General features: G+C 33.1%; 1 protein-coding gene across 1 annotated transcript; it reads left to right on the plus strand.

Annotated features, from left to right (window-relative positions):
* Window positions 1-784: 784 nt before the first annotated feature.
* LOC132725324 (mitochondrial inner membrane protease ATP23 homolog) lies at window positions 785-16,153 on the plus strand. Its single transcript, XM_060710432.1, has 6 exons — window positions 785-1,113; window positions 3,352-3,397; window positions 5,414-5,495; window positions 7,441-7,575; window positions 9,388-9,477; window positions 15,873-16,153. Exons 1-6 carry the CDS (start codon window positions 846-848, stop codon window positions 16,077-16,079), a joined length of 828 nt encoding a protein of 275 aa, XP_060566415.1. The 5' UTR covers window positions 785-845; the 3' UTR covers window positions 16,080-16,153.
* Window positions 16,154-18,342: the final 2,189 nt, after the last annotated feature.

Raw genomic sequence — 18,342 nt, forward strand, 5'->3', positions numbered from 1 at the left:
ATTAAAAATATTGCCTTTCAAGAAAAGATGAATTTTTTACTCCGGTGTCCAAGTATATAAAGCACTGAATAATATGTCCCCTCAATATATCTGAGACTTACTTACCATATCAAATAATCAAAAGTATAATTTAAGATCGGTATCTCACGGAAATTTAATTTCGTCTTACAAACCACGTTCTAATTATTTTAATGACACATTCCATTTTAATGTCATGGTTATATGGAATTCCATACCACTGACAATAAGAAGAAAAACATAATTGTCAAAATTTAAGAATAGTTTCAAGAAATACTTATTTAATCAACTTAAGCACGCCCCGTGTGTATTATATATACAGAATACGCTCTAGCTTTATATTCATACATGTGTTTTTATTATTATGTTTTCTAATAATGGGTGTCTGTCTTAGTTTTAAGTTTTTGACTGTTAATTTTGTAAGTAATTTTTACTTTTTAAATTGCAGATTTAAATGATGCACTGATAAAAGTATTATGTTTAATGATAAATAAAATGAATTGTATGAATGTTCAGTATATTTGTTAAGATATATGATAACCATTTAATCATTTCCTTCACACGTGTTTTTTCTTTGACACGTGTTCTTTTATGTGTGTGTGTTTTTATTTTCAGAAGGCCGCATTGTAAATAAGATGTTGCAATCTGTATATGTCTTAATGTGTTACCTTCGGTAAATAAAGTTGTTATTATTATCATTATTATTATTGTGACGACCGGAGACCGTCTTTTAGTATGTCCCTTGACAGCTTTTAGACAATCGTACGGATATATAACGGCTTTAGACGATGTTTATACTATGAAAATAGAGGCCGATTCGGTCAAATATGGCAGAAAAACAAAAAGAACATGTGGATCCGCCGGATTCCAAAGCACAAACAAATGAACAAAAATATGTCCAAACATACCAGAAGAGGGAAAATGACGATTATGGATATTCTTTATTTCCAAACAGAAGTGCAGGAAAAGTACCAGAAGAAGAACAACCTGGACTGTTTAAAATTTTAAAAACTGGGGATTTTTGGTCTTATGCTACATATAGTCCTGCACATCATCAGAGATGCAGAACTTTAGTTAGATATTGTACAGATCATGGTAGGTTTATGATCATGGACATACAAATTTTAAATGAATTTAATGATTATGTGGATGGCATCACAGACACAGGTGGCAGTATCAGTGTTTGGACACCCCACCCCTATCTGCCCCTGGACCCCTACTACAACCCTGAAAAAAAATAATTCAACACTCTAAGGCTTACTATAAGGTACCAAATACAAAACCACCAATGAAATTATATATATAAAAAAAATTTTCCACTATCAAAATTATAGTTGTAGAAAGGTGAAAAGCCTACTATATCCTGTTTTCTCGTATTCTCGGGGGGTTAAGGACTAAACTTGGTTGCATAATATTTATAAAACATTCTGTTACAGTTTTTTTAGCCTGATACACAGAGAAATACCTTATTAACAAAATACAAAGAAAGAAAGATCGTAACTGTAAGCAAAACTAAAATATTTCTGCTTGTATATATACTGACCTTCACCCTCTATGTGAAGCAGGTGCTTTCTCGTATTCTCGTGGAATTTGATTGGTTGTTAAGGCTGGTCGCTATGTGATGATTTTATTCTACATACCAGTTCAAATCATTAGTGCCACACCTAATTAAGTGTTTAATGGCCTAACTCTGTAATTTTATTGTGTTTTAATAACAGCTTGGCAGGCCATATCAAACTTAAGGATCATATTGACGCCTCTTTGGTACCAAATGATTTTGATTGTTTCAAAAATAGTTTGAACTCCATTTAGTGTTGTTATTTACATAATCTCTCTAATATATATAAAGTTTACGTTTATTTATTAGTTACTTATTAGTTATATGAGCATTTAACAATGAAAACTACTGTTTTCCGTTGCAGTTGTCAAAAATGAAATGTGTTTAGGACAAACAATGTTTCATTATTGGTTTTTAATTGGAGTTCATATCTTTTTTATATTATCTATTCGTGGAACAAATATTTTGAGCTGTATTGTATAAATAGTAGTATGAGACCGTTATTTGAAGCGTCTTGCGTCAGAGACCCGCTACAGGTTTCTGCAACATGGGAAAAACTAGAAAACTGATGATTTTTGGGGGGGGGGAGGGAATTGATAAATTTAATTAAATTTTCTGGATTTTACGATTATTTCCACAGTTTTTTTTGTTTTTTTATCTGTTTTTGCTGCATTTCTTTTATTTTTTTAATGGAGATGAAATGCTCTGCTAAATAGACATGTTTTCGGATATCGACGGAAGTCGCGAGCGTCGCTTCCATCCGTTTTAATGATTCCACGAGAATACGAGAAACCCCGAGAATACGAGAAACAGGGATATGTTCATTTGCCAAACAATGTGGAACACGAGAAAAAGTCGTTTCGGCGACTGAGGCGCATTCCGTCGGGATTTCGCTGCATCATTCATTAATATCAATAAAAAGAACTAGAATTCCACAGCTTATCTAATTCAAGTCCAACGCATATCACTATCATTCCGATTCTTTCTGTTTCACGGTAGTTTTTGAATTGTCGTAGCCATTTTGCAGTCTGATACCTGGGTTTAAATACACGATCTGATTGGACGAGCCAAATTGGACGTCCAATCATATCGCGTAAAACACACAGGTATCAGAATCCAAAATGGCTACGACAAGTAAAAAAAACCGTGAAATAGAAAAAATCGATAGAATATTTATATTTGTTAGACTTGAATTAAGTAAGCTGTGGAATTCAAGTTCTTTTTTTTTGATGTAAATGAATGATGCAGCAAAATGCCTTCGGAATGCGCCTCAGTAGCCGAAACGACGATTTCCCGTGTTCCACATTGTTTGGCAAATGAACATATAGTAGGCTTTTCACCTTTCTATTACTATAATTTTGATAGTAAATATAGTAAATTTGCAATATTTTCCCCAAATAACAAAGAACAGACAAATTTTTGTGAAAATTTCCCCGCCTTCAATCTGCCACAGTTGTCGACCTTGCTTGTTCCATTGCAGTGAATGCTCTGTTTTGTATTATGGGCAACAAATGTTTGTAGCAACATGTTAACCTATGTGCAAATAAAATTTGATTAAAGAGCATCAAATATAGTTACGTTTTTGTAGTCTATTAAGAATTTTACTTCCCAATTGCTAGGCAGTTTTAAAGTCAATTGTATGCTTATTTACACTTTATATTTCCTTGGAAACTATTCTTCAATATTTAAAAAATAATAAACAAAGTTAATATTGTGTTTATTTTAGTACATATATGTTGAATGTCAAAAGAATAATTATTTGTGAACTATTACAGATGATCGAGTGAAGATGATGATGAGAGCTTTAAAGGCACATGGATGGTATGTATAATAAATGTAATTGAATGTAGGAACTTAAATCTTATACTGCTATGCTATTAGATTATGCCATTGCAAAATGTACGATACAGCTCATGTGATTTTTGCACTTTCCACTTTGTCACTGCAGACACTTAACAGCTAACAAAAAAATAACAGGGGACATTTTCGGATTCAAGTTTGTTAAGGCTGTTGAATTTTTTTTAAATATTACAACATTTTCTTATAAAGCGTGTGGTAGATTTTGACCATGCAGGAATGATTCTTTGTTGGTCCTCTACAAAAGTTCTATAAATGGTTTTAACTTAATTTTTATATGCCCGAAAGGGCATATTATGTTATACCCCCTGGCGTCCGTCTGTCTGTCTGTCCGTCCGTCCGCACCTCCGTCCGTTAGCAATTTGGTTTCCGGAGCATAACTTAAGTTCCATTTGGCCAACTATGTTCAAACTTCATAGGATGATTGCCCATATTGGGTAGAAGACCCCTATTGATTTTGGGGTCAAAAGGTCAAGGTCACTATGACCTTAAAACTGAGAACAGTTTCCAGAGCATAACTTAAGTTTCAAGTGACCCAAAATGTTCAAACTTCATAGGATGATTTTCCATATTAGGTAGAAGACCCCTATTGATTTTGGGGTCACAAGGTCAAAGGTCAAGGTCACTATGACCTTAAAACTGAAAACAGTTTCCGGAGCATAACTTAAGTTCCATTCGACCCACAATGCTCAAACTTCATAGGATGATTGCCCATATTTGGTAGAAGACCCCTATTGATTTTGGGGTCAAAAGGTCGAAAGTCAAGGTCACTATGACCTTAAAACTGAAAACAGTTTCCAGAGCATAACTTAAGTTCCAATTGACCCACAATGTTCAAACTTCATAGGATGATTGTCCATATTAGGTAGAAGACCCCTATTGATTTTGGGGTCACAAGGTCAAAGGTCAAGGTCACTATGACCTTAAAACTGAAAACAGTTTCTGGAGCATAACTTAAGTTCCATTCGACCCACAATGTTCAAACTTCATAGGATGATTGTCCATATTGGGTAAAAGACCCCTATTGATTTTGGGGTCACAAGGTCAAAGTCACTTTTACCTGGATACTGAAAACAGTTTCTGGAGCATAACTTAAGTTCCAATTGACCCACAATGTTCAAACTTCATAGGATGATTGTCCATGTGGGTAGAAGACCCCTATTGATTTTGGGGTCAAAAGGTCAAAGGTCAAGGTCACTATTACCTTGATACTGGAAACAGTTTCCGGAGCATAACTTAAGTTCCATTTGGCCCACAGTTTTCAAACTTCATAGGATGATTGTCCATATTGGGTAGCAGACCCCTAGTGATTTGGGGTCAAAAGGTCAGGGGTCAAGGTCACTATATCCTTAAAACTGAAAACAGTTTCTGGAGCATAACTTAAGTTCCATTTGGCCCACAATATTCAAACTTCATAGGATGATTGTCCATATTGGGCAAAAGACCCCTATTGATTTTGGGGTCACTAGGTCAAAGGTCAAGGTCACAATTACCTTAAAACCAAAAACAGTTTCCGGAGCATAACATAAGTTCCATTTTGCCCACAATATTCAAACTTCATAGGATGATTGTCCATATTGGGTAGAAGACCCCTATTGATTTTGGGGTCACAAGGTCAAAGTCACTTTTACCTTAATACTGAAAACAGTTTCTAGAGCATAATTAAAGTTCCAATTGGCCCACAATATTCAAACTTCTTGGGATGATTGTCCATATAAGGTAGAAGACCCCTATTGATTTTGGGGTCACAAAGTCAAAGGTTAAGGTCATTATTAATAACTTAAGTATTAATCAACCTACAGCTGTAAAATTTTATAGGATGAACAGCGAATTCCCATGTCTTACAAATGCTTCATCCTTACTAAAAAAAACACTTTCGGGCATATAATGCTCCGCCTAGCGGTGCTCTTGTTTATTCTTGTAATACTTAAATATAAATAAAATGGATGAAGTTGATATGTAATGATTTTGTAATTTCAGTCCTGTTGATGTGAACAGACATATCTATTGTGAGCCATGTAAACTGAAAATGAGTGGAGGTTTTGACTTCTTTAACAATCAGGTATTCATCACTAAACAAAAAGTTTTTGTAGTAGCATACAGGTGATAACTGAAATTGGCCAAAACTGAATTTTTCAATGGATTAAGTGCCCCAAACTGGATTTGTTTTATCAACTCCAATTTCAGCACTTTTGGTATATAGGACCCAGTAATTTGGCAAGTTAGACTTTGTTTCTTAGATGGCATTAAGAATGACATTCTTAACTTTGTTTCTGAAGAATACATGCCCTTCTTGTTTCTATTTGATTCAAGAAAACTTCTAGTTTAAATGTAAACAAAATCTCCTCAGATTGGACCACTTGTCTTGGAACAGATACCCTCAGTGGTTAAATTACTTCAGATCATTCATGCTAAATGACAAAAATACATGATTGGAAATTTTTTTGTAATGTGAAATAAGATAATATTGGAATTTCAGATGTGAAAGTCACTACTTTAAATTCAGAGTTCCTGATAATTTTTTTACATTGGGGGTAATTACCCCCACTTTTCAGAATGTGGGGGTAAATTTAGATATATCGAAAATCAAAAGGGTACAATTAATTTACTTACTTTTTTGTACAAAAATAAAATGATCCTTTGAAAATAGAATATATTTTAATGAAAATACATTAAAGATATTTATTTTGTATTAATTAAGCAGATATTCAGCATGATTTCACTTCAATTGAAAGGCCTTTACCATATTCTTATTTTTTTTTATATTGTTTACAACAAAATCGATGACAATACATAAACAGTAACGTTACAAATAATCACCAATCAATTGCCGATTTCTGCATGTTTATTGCACCTTCATTAGCCCATACATTGCCAGCTTTAAATTTATGACAAGTCAGATATTTCATTCGTACTTCAGTACCAGTTTATGAAATTTGAAGCCACGAATAACATTTTTGCCAATTTTCAAGTGTTGTGTTGCGATTCACAGTTATGTGTGCCCTTTTCATTTTAAATACACGATCTAAAATGTCTTCAACAAAAGGATTCACAATTGTTTTAGCGGGTAACTGAGTTGCGTTAAAAAAATTGTCAATTTTCCTCTGCTTTGGTTTGAAAGCAGCCATAATGTACGTCTTTATTACCAAACGCTTGCAATTATAAAGAAAATCAAGCCACACGTTTTACCAAGCGCCTACGCGATAAAGACATAATTTGACTGGTTTACAGAATGAAAATTAATTGGAAGTATTTTGGCGGGTATTAAACGGAAAAAGATACACAGTCAACTGTTAAAAGGAAATGGAATCAGCTGTTTCGAAAATGAAAGTACACACCAACTACGCTTCGATTTTTCATTCTATACGTATTTGATTTATAGCGTGTGTAAATGAACGCAACAAATTTGAAATATGGTGCGTATTTAGTTGCTTTTGAAGCGTAAAATGTGCCGATACGCACGTTATCTGGAAATCTGAAATTGTTCTTTTATTCTCACACCTTTATATTATGTATATGTAAACATACAAAACAGTTAAAGCAGCACACATCCAGAATATAACAAAATATCTACCATTCTCCATGTAAAGACATGCACTCTTATTCATGACATCATCAAATAATGATGTGAGATGTTCTTGTACATGTATTAAAATTCTTTGAAATTACATTGAAATGTTCATGTGCTTCTCATAACCAAACACATTTTATTTACAACGGAGTGTTTTTCTGATGATATTCCTACTTATTTATGATTCATATTTTCAAATTTTCGTTCAGATTCAAATATAGTCTGGCTACTGTTACATTATTAAAATATAATTTCACTGTCTACTGAAAGACATGAAATAAATAAATATTATATTGACAAAACAAGATTGACCATAAAAATTAAAGGTGCTGCTAAAAACCATGATTAAACAAAAGACTATGCGATTATGTACAACTATTATTTGTCACTTGTGTTGATCATACTGTTTACATCCTAGAAATATATTTATTTGCAGGTTGTTGTATGTCAGAATGTTATAAAGAACAGAGCAGCATGCTGTAATGTTCTATCACATGAGATGTTGCATGCCTTTGACCATTGTCGCGCAAAATTGGACATCAGTAATATTGAACATATGGCTTGCACAGAGGTATGTACCAATGCATCTTATTTTAATATGAGCCACGCCATGACAAAACTAAAATAGTGCGTTTGCGACCAGCATGGATCCAGACCAGCCTGCGCATCCGCGCAGTCTGATCAGGATCCATACTGTTTGCAACCAGTTTCTCTACTTGTTATAGGTTTTGGTAAGTGATGCATGGATCCTGATCAGACTGCGCGGATGCGCAGGCTGGTCTTGATCCATGCTGGTCGCAAATTATAATTAAAATTATATAAGGAGATAACCCGTAACTGCTTTAAAGTAACAATAATGCCTTTCCATATTAATTAATGCAAGCCTCTTTAGAAAAACGGAGATGCTAAGGCTGCAGAAAGTCAGCATATCCAAGTTACATTAATTGTTGCATACTAAATAAAGCTCTATAAATAAAGCAAAAGCCTCAAAAATGATGTAAAGATGGTCAACCGTTGTATATTATGTAAGTTTGGTTATCAGTCTGTTTGGCATGTAGCGCCACTTTTTGGTCTTCTAAAAAATCATATAAAGCATGCTTCAAGGGACAAAATTAGCCCCATCTTAACTGACAGGATTAAGTGACAACAAACTTATATTTATAAATTTTATTGTAAAGTTACATAATACATATATGTCAACTATTGTTAAGTTAATGAGTTTTCTCCCTTTTCTTTATTTAGGGAATAGGTCTAATATCTTATTTAAATACTTTTTAACTTCTTCAAGTAGAACATAAACATAATGAATTTAATGATCAGTTTTCAAAAGGTCATTTCACTTGATAAGCATTTTCATAATTTATGACCAGTTAAAATAAATGTATAGAGTTCCTGGCTGGACATTTCGTTTAGTGTTTTACAACATTTTGATACATTTTTGTGTCGCCTCTACGGAGTAGTGGCGACATATAGGGATCACTTCTCCGTCGTCTGTCTGTCCGTCCGTCTGTCTGTCTGTCCGTCCGTCCGTCACAAAACTTGTCCGGACTACCCCTCATAAACTACTGGTGCAATTTCATCCAAACTTTACAGGAATGATCAGTATCAAGTCTAGTTGTGCATATTGTCAGCATTTTCAGGTTCAATGATTTTTGTCAGAGTTATGGCCCTTTAATAATTTTTAATTTTAAAGTTTGTCCGGACTACTTCTCTTATACCACTAATGCAATTTCAATGAAACTTTACAGGATTGATCTGTAGCTCAAGTCCTTGCCCATATTGCAAGGGTTTTCCGGTTGAATGATTTTTGGCCGAGTTATGGCCTTTTGATAAAAAGGTGTTTTTTTCTGTGTGTTGCCAGATACACAAAAGCTTGTCCGGACTACTCCTCATAAACTACTGGTGCAATTTCATCCAAACTTTACAGGAATGATCAGTACCAAGTCTAGTTGTGCATATTGTCAGCATTTTCCGGTTCAATGATTTTTGTCAGAGTTATGGCCCTTTAATAATTTTTATTTTTAAAGTTTGTCCGGACTAGTTCTCTTATACCACTTATGCAATTTCAATGAAACTTTACAGGATTGATTTGTAGCTCAAGTCCTTGCGCATATTGCACGGGTTTTCCGGTTGAATGATTTTTGGCTGAGTTATGGCCATTTGATAAAAAGGTGTTTTTTTCTGTGTGTTGCCAGATATGCAAAAGCTTGTCCGGACTACTCCTCATAAGCTACTGGTGCAATTTAATCCAAACTTTACATGATTGATCAGTACCAAGTCTAGTTGTGCACTGTCCGTCTGTCACAAAATTTGTCCCAACATGAAATTGGCCATTATGAGGCGACACATGTGATTACTGATCGCTCTTGTCTTGTTTTTAAAGGTTCGAGCAGCTAATATGTTCCATTGCACATTAGTTAGTGCATTTGCAAATGGAGAGGCAAAACCATGGAACTATCTCAACAGACATGTGGTAAGTTTTATCTCAGCTATTTAAATTTTCCAGTAACCTCAGACTGCCTCTGTGGGGTAATATTTATAACAATTTCAAAAGCATATATTTTATTTTGAGAAATACAAAGGATGTCTATGGGTCTTATGATAAAAACAAAACAAAACATATGAAATGACTATATTTGCAGCAAACTAGATTTTACTTAATTAGTTACATAATTTGTAACCTTCAAACATATAGGGCAAGCTCCTTACTTACCTGTTCAGAGATCTGCCGAGGACGCGATTTTGCGCCATTGGCGCTAAAAAAATGAGAATGGCGCAGGAAAATCGGCAGCAAAGGGCCATGGGCGCATCTAAAATCTGTGCCAGACTTATAAGAAAACAAAACTGTCTGCTGGGTTATTTAGTCATCCAGTCAAAACTGGTACCAACAGCAACATGTTACCCATGCTCCTGTAATTACGCATATTCTTTAGTTTATCCATTCCCTATAGCTTTTGTCCATGTTATCTAACTTACCGCATTTCTTCTCATAATCCCTTTCCCACACAGATACTCATTTCAACTACCGTAAATTTAATCCAATAAAACAAACAAACAAATTATACAACTACTTAATATTTAAAATGATTATCGGTAACTGAAAAAAAAGTGTTGCTATTTTAAGAAATGCTGTAAGTTACAGTATAATCTGACAGGTGATCAACTTGATCAACCCTAAGGTCACTCAAGTTCACGCAAGTTTTGGCTGATGAAGTGTAAAAAAAGATGTATATTTCGTCATCAGAATGTTTGACAGGGTGATTAACCAATCAGAGAAACATTGTGCATGACTTTTTTCATGATCAAAAGGTCTGTCGGCAAATGTCTTTGATGTATGCTGTCTACACAGAGGCATACAAGGGGCAATAAAATTCGTCAATATACATTGGTAAGGGACATTTTGTGCAAAGTAGGAACAATTAAATGGATAATGCACAATATAAGACATTACAAGTAAGAACCAGCAATTATGTGAATAAATTTGCATATCAAATTTTTGAGCAGCCATTAAAAAAATATTTTCATTTTTGCCTGCAATTAATATAAGTTAGAAAGTTACCATGTAGGCATAATTTTTAATTATTGGTAAAGTACTGAATTATAAGTGAACCACTTGTCATAAAATATGATTTAAGTTTTATTACCGGGGAAATTCAATTACATGTATCTACAAACTTTTTAACAGTTATTTTGGTCAATGTTTACTTATTTTCCCAAGGCCCATACTTTGGTAAAAATGGCCCATCATTTTCAGACCAAGTGGGCCCAGGGCCCAGTACTTTCAAATTCTTGGCAGATCTCTGCCTGTTTCAGCTCACCTGGGCAGAAGGTGCTCATAACTGAGCTTTTGTGAATGGGATGGCAGTGTGTCTGCCGTTTGCAGTTATCTAAAATTTATTTAATCAGCATCTCCTAAATCACTTGATGGATTTTGACCAAACTTCACAGGAGTAATCCTTCGGCTGCCCTTCTCAATATATAAATGGTTCCACACTGATGCATAAGACGGTGATGAATGGGGGGGGATCCACACCCACTTTGTTTACATAATGACGTAATCATGTGTACACTTAAACAATAGAATGGGTGACACAAATGTTTTAATCCCGCCAAAAAAAAAAAAAAAAATGGATGCCTTATTAGATTTGAAAAAAAAATGGCCCTGAAAAACAATAGAAAGCTTAGCACACAAATTAACCCCGCCAAAAAAAAAAAAAATGGATGCCTTATTAGATTTAAATAAAAAATGGCGCACTGTTCTTCCATAACAAAAGAAAACGAAACATAATTGTAGGGGTCACATAAATATGGTCTAAAGTACACAATAGAAAAATGTTACCATAAAGGATTAACTAATTCGGTCAAAATATACAAAGGAAAACTATAATCAAATTATTGGTTTTAAACTATGAAAAGAAAATTAGGACAAAATATTATTAATAAGTCTAGACCAGCTGTGGTCAACTCATCTAATAAGCTACTTTAGTATCTAGTATTTCTTCTTCTTGATATTGTATTTTACTATCATCAGAAAAATGTAAAGTTTAATCAATTGTTTACATAATGACTTAAGAGTGTGTACTTTATAACAATAGAACAGGTAACACTCCAAAAAAGTCAATCTTATACATGTAAATGCAAAATTACATTTATTGTTTTCTTATAATATAATGAGGCCTGTTTTGTCATTTTTCCAAAAATTGACATGTCTTATTTTTGCACATGTTGACAAGAAACAAACCTATGCCACTTGTTTTGTATATAATTCTCTTCATTAAAGTTACTACGCATCACATCCAAGGCCAGCTATTCAACCTCTCATTGAAGGCAAGTACTTTCTCTGTGGTTCATACAATGCTTGATCTAATTAATTTACTGTGTATTTCTAAAGCAGTAAATTTGATAAAACTTGATAGTCAGGTGGGATACATACAAAACAAGTTACCTTTTATTTAGAATTCATACCCAATTATTGTTTTCTTATAATATAATGAGGCCTGTTTTGTCAATGGTTTCAACACCTACATGTATCTTTAGAACTCATTAGAGTAAAAACAAAACAATAATTGTCAATGAATAATCCTTAATAAGAAAATAAATCTTTCTTTACCAGCTAGTAAATCTTGCTTTTATCATATTTATGGTTTTAAACTCTTAACCAGACAATGTGGTTACCTGATAAAACAAACAATCCTTTAAGTATGTATGACCAGTATGACCCCAAATGTAACATATATTTCAACCAGGTAATAAATCCACAAAGGGACGCCTTTCTGTGTCGATGTTTCGGATCAGTTATGAACATTCATTTATTCAATGGAGAAATTTTAAATGATTTGATTTACCACTTTTAAGCGAGGATAGGAATTACAACCTAAAATTATATATATTGTACTGAAACTTTTTTTTATTCACATTCTTATTTTTTATATTTTGATCTAGCAAAGATTAAGCATTTTCTGCTGTTAATTGCCAGAACGAAGAAACCAATTAAATCTTACATTTCAACACTGAAGTGATAATGTCATCACCTTGGAATTTGTATAGCAATGAACCGTCAGATTTTTAACATCTGTGAAATTGATGTCAGCGCCAAGATAAACATTGGTCCTTTTTATGACTTGATAACAGAAAGAAACAATAATTAAAAGTTTTTATTTCATGTCAATAAGTAAGCCCTTTGTATACAGGTGTGTCCCTAAAATTACTCACTTCTTGTCCACCATTAAAAACGAGTTCTTCCTTATAGTTGCCACAGTATAACTATTTTCCTGACATGCTTGAAGTGGTAATATGGATTTTACTTAATATTCAAAAATATCATCAGAGCAAAACAGCTATTTGGTGATAGATTTTTATGTCACGTTTTCACATACCCTTGACTAGATTTCTCTCTCCAGATAACTTTTTTTGCATTTCAACTATATACACCCAGGCGCAACATGGATTAGTTGGACGATTTAAGAAAAGGATATACATAAATTTATAAACAAAATAAAACAAAGATCTAATAATACAGTTAATTTATTTATTACAGACTGCATTTACAAAAAGAAATATTTAAAATAAAACGCATTTGGCATATGATAAAAAAATGTTCCAATCATAATGTACCACACTAACATTTGTCCTTTTGTCTTTCCAAAATATGAATAAATAATATAAACTTTCACATGTCTTTAATAATTTGTTCATTTATTGATAAAATGTCAGTATTTATCACTACTAGTTTCTTTTTCACTGTCATCATCATCATCATCATCATAATCATCATCATCATCATCATCATCATCAAATGTTTCTTCAAGTTCTGGTAATGGGTACTTGTCCATAACACGTTCTAACATAAATTTTCTTTTTTTAACAGCATACTGTATAGCTTCATCAGTTTCGAAATTATCTTCCTCTCTCAATCTTTTAACAGTTCCCATGATCTTTTTATGTGTAGGATTGCGCTGAAGTGCATACATTTTTCCAATAAAAAGTAGAAGATTCATCGTCATTATCTTGTTCACTGTCATCGTCTTCTTCGTAATGATGAGATTTGGATCTATTAGGTCTCAACCGATCGAAAATGTTTCTATATAGATAAGGTTTACGATTTGGTTCCTCATCTGATGTATTTCCATCGCTGATATTATTTTCAGACATACTGTTCTTATGTTTGAGATGCGAATGCCTATTTAAATTGTACTTTTTATTGAATTTTTTATAACACAAAAGACATGTGAATACCATTATTTTAAGCGATCAAATGGCAAAATTAATGCCAATTCTCCTTTTTATACTCCCAACTAATTTATTTCGTTTCTCATTTTCTCGTTTTGCTTGCTAAGTGGCTCAATTGGGTGTTCATTAACTCATTTTGCTTGCTCAGTCGCTCATTTTATTTGCTCATTTGCTTATTTTGCTTGCTCATTTGCTCATTTGGTTGTTCTTTTGCTCATTTTGGTTGCTCATTTGCTCATTTTGGTTGCTCATTTGCTCATTTGGTTGCTCATTTGCTCATTTTGGTTGCTCATTTGCTCATTTTGGTTGCTCATTTGGTTGCTCATTTGCTCATTTTGGGTGCTCATTTGCTCATTTGGTTGCACATTTGCTCATTTTGTTTGCTAATTTGCTAATTTGGTTGCTCATTTGCTCATTTCACTTGCTCATTTTCTCATTTGGTTGCTCATCTGCTCATTTCATTTGCTCATTTGCTCTTTTTGGTTGCTCATTTGCTCATTTAATTGCTCATTTGCTCATTTTGGTTGCTCATTTGCTCATTTTACTTGCTCATTTGCTCTTTTTGGTTGCTCATTTGCTCATTTAACTTGCTCATTTAACTTGCTCACTTACTCATTTGGTTCCTCATTGCTCATTTTACTTGCACATTTGGTTTTCTCATTTGCTCGTTTTGGGTGCTCATTTGCTCCATTTGATTGCTCATTTACTCATTTTTCCTTGCTCAGTCGCTCATTTTAGTTGCTCATATGCTCATTTTGGTTGCTCATTTGCTCTTTTTGGAGTGTTACCTGTTCTATTGTTATAAAGTACACACTCTTAAGTCATTATGTAAACAATTGATTAAACTTTACATTTTTCTGATGATAGTAAAATACAATATCAAGAAGAAGAAATACTAGATACTAAAGTAGCTTATTAGATGAGTTGACCACAGCTGGTCTAGACTTATTAATAATATTTTTGTCCTAATTTTCTTTTCATAGTTTAAACCAATAATTTGATTATAGTTTTCCTTTGTATATTTTGACCGAATTAGTTAATCCTTTATGGTAACATTTTTCTATTGTGTACTTTAGACCATATTTATGTGACCCCTACAATTATGTTTCGTTTTCTTTTGTTATGGAAGAACAGTGCGCCATTTTTTATTCAAATCTAATAAGGCATCCATTTTTTTTTTTTGGCGGGATTAATTTGTGTGCTAAGCTTTCTATTGTTATTCAGCGCCATTTTTTATTCAAATCTAATAAGGCATCCATTTTTTTTTTTTGGCGGGATTAAAACATTTGTGTCACCCATTCTATTGTTAAAGTGTACACATGATTACGTCATTATGTAAACAAAGTGGGTGTGGATCCCCCCCCATTCATCAAGACGGTCAAACGAGCTAAACAAAGACTTCAAACATGAAATATTTAAAGTTCTGCCCAAAGCTTAAGTATTTGGCATGAAGCATCACCTTGTAGTCTCCTACAAAACTTACAAAATCGTTTCTTAAGGGTCAAAATTATTCCAATATTCTTGAACAGATTAGAATTTTACACATAAAGCATTGCCTAGTGGACGTTTACTTATTTTGTATAAATGTTGATAAATGGTCTCACTAGAAAATCTTATTTGTTATATCAAAATGTTCGACAAATTTTCCCAAAACCTAAATGGTACCAATAGTATATCAAACACTATTAAAATGTATTTAAATATGTTTTGGATACTAACTGTTTAATACATGTACTGGTATTATAACTGACAGTTTCTGAAACCTGCCCACACATATTTCTATATGTAATTTATATAGAATAATCTAGAAACATATGTAACACAGAAAATTTACAAAACAATCTTAACTTGATATAGTTTGTTTCTTTTTACCAGTATTTACTATCTGCATCACTCAAACAGGCAACTGATTTTTTTTTGTTTATATGACTATCGATTTTGGTTTAAACATTGTAACATATTTATTTAAGCTTGATTGCGAAACAAGTTCTTGCAACTTATATTAATCACTTTCGAGGAAAATATCAAAATTATAAAATCAGTTTACTTAAGCCTGTCTTTGCAAAAGCACTTGGGTAAGCGATTTTAAATCATCAAAACTAAAGTATTGAAATAAACCAACTATTGTTGTATTTTCAGAACTGTGTGAAGCGTAAAGCTATGACATCAATTATGGTAGTTAGAAATGTAACTGAACAAGAGGCAAGTGACGCTGTAGATAAAGTGTTTAATAGATGTTATAATGACCTTGAACCATTCGGTAGAAGGATAAGAAAAGGAACAGATGATGATGAAAAAAGTTTAAAGGAAGGAATTCTTTATGGATATATGGATAAAGAGCAATAGCTTTTATATTTTAACCTTTGATCTCATAAAGCAGAATGATACACCTACCAAATAAATATGTTATAAACACAATATTTATGTTTTAATTGTTATTGACTATGATTTTGATAGTTGTGAGGTTAGAATTATGGAAGTTATGGTTAAGTAATTGCTCATCATTTTAATAATGGACCTGGGAAAGAAAGATACACTTTACATAATTAGTCCCTGGAATGGACATATAATGGTTTTCTGTGTTCATGAGGTATGAAGAATTTGGATAGAAAAATTATTTTAACATTATGCTCATTTTAGCTTGTCTGTTTTGAAGAAAAGGTCAAGCTATTATGATCACTGCCACGTTATAGTTGTGCAAAATCTTTACTGTAGCCCATTATACAAACATTTTAAAAGGTATCATCATGAAACGTGGAATACTTGTTGATCATGACAAAGTGCAGTTGTTAGACATGCATTGATGTCAGTGTCATTTTTATGGCCCCGCCATAAAATTGCTGGGGCATATAGTGTTACCCTATTCCGTCATTCCGTCATCATCAGTTTCTGTTCATTATCTTAGTAACGGTTGCACACATCTAACTCAAATTTGAAATACGGATATATAATGAGAAAATACAGGTCAAGATTTAATTTGGTAATGGGCTGATGATCTTTGACAGAGTTATGCCCCTTGATGAAACTTCAGTTTCTGTTGATTATCTTCACAACATTTGTGCACATTCAACTCAAATTTGACATATGGATACGTCAAAGGATTGCACAGGTCAAGATGGTTCGATGATTTTGGCAAAGTTATGCCCCTTTCCATTTGAAAATAATTTGAAATTTTCAGTTTCCGTTTATTATCTCCCCAATGGTATTACACATGCAACTCAAATTTGACATATGGATACGTCAAAGGAATGTGCAGGTCAAGTTTGAATTTAGTCATGGTTTGATGAATTTTGGCAGAGTAATGCCCCTTTAACTTTAAAAAAAGGAAATTTTCAGTTTCAGTTCATTATCTCCTCTACAGTTGTACATATGCAACTCAAATTTGATATATGGATATGTCATAAGAATTCACTGGTCTACTTCGAATTTTGATAGCTGACAGAGTTATCCCTCTTGTTTAATAGATGTTATAATGACCTTGAACCATTCGGTAGAAGGATAAGAAAAGGAACAGATGATGATGAAAAAAGTTTAAAGGAAGGAATTCTTTATGGATATATGGACAAAGAGCAATAGCTTTTATATTTTAACCTTTGATCTCATAAAGCAGAATGATACACCTACCAAATAAATATGTTATAAACACAATATTTATGTTTTAATTGTTATTGACTATGATTTTGATAGTTGTGAGGTTAGAATTATGGAAGTTATGGTTAAGTAATTGCTCATCATTTTTAATAATGGACCTGGAAAGAAGATACACTTTACATAATTAGTCCCTGGAATGGACATATAATGGTTTTCTGTGTTCATGAGGTATGAAGAGAATTTGGATAGAAAAATTATTTTAACATTATGCTCATTTTAGCTTGTCTGTTTTGAAGAAAAAGGTTCAAGCTATTATGATCACTGCCACGTTATTAGTTTGCAAAATCTTTACTGTAGCCCATTATACAAACATTTTAAAAGGTATCATCATGAAACGTGGAATACTTGTTGATCATGACAAAGTTGCAGTTGTTAGACATGCATTGATGTCAGTGTCATTTTTATGGCCCCGCCATAAAATTGCTGGGGCATATAGTGTTACCCTATTCCGTCATTCCGTCATCATCAGTTTCTGTTCATTATCTTAGTAACGGTTGCACACATCTAACTCAAATTTGAAATACGGATATATAATGAGAAAATACAGGTCAAGATTTAATTTGGTAATGGGCTGATGATTTTTGGCAGAGTTATGCCCCTTGATGAATTTTTCAGTTTCCGTTCATTATTTCCCCAACATAACATTCAACTCAAATTTGACATATGGAAACGTCAAAGGAATGCGCAATGTGGTTCGATGATTTTTGGCAAAGTTATGCCCTTTCCATTTTGAAAATAATTTGAAATTTTCAGTTTCCGTTTATTATCTCCCCTATGGTATTACACATGCAACTCAAATTTGACATATGGATACGTCAAAGGAATGTGCAGGTCAAGTTTGAATTTAGTCATGGTTTGATGAATTTTGGCAGAGTAATGCCCCTTTAACTTTAAAAAAAGGAAATTTTCAGTTTCAGTTCATTATCTCCTCTACAGTTGTACATATGCAACTCAAATT

Source organism: Ruditapes philippinarum, unplaced genomic scaffold (genome assembly GCF_026571515.1).
Source record: "Ruditapes philippinarum isolate M1 unplaced genomic scaffold, ASM2657151v2 ctg351_1_1_1_1, whole genome shotgun sequence".
NCBI lineage: Eukaryota > Metazoa > Mollusca > Bivalvia > Venerida > Veneridae > Ruditapes > Ruditapes philippinarum.

Coding starts and splice junctions, on each gene's coding strand:
- LOC132725324 (XM_060710432.1), top strand. CDS start 846: ATGGCAGAAAAACAAAAAGAACATGTGGATCCGCCGGATTCCAAAGCA. Junction 1,114..3,351: donor TAGATATTGTACAGATCATG/GTAGGTTTATGA, acceptor GAACTATTACAG/ATGATCGAGTGAAGATGATG. Junction 5,496..7,440: donor TTGACTTCTTTAACAATCAG/GTATTCATCACT, acceptor ATTTATTTGCAG/GTTGTTGTATGTCAGAATGT.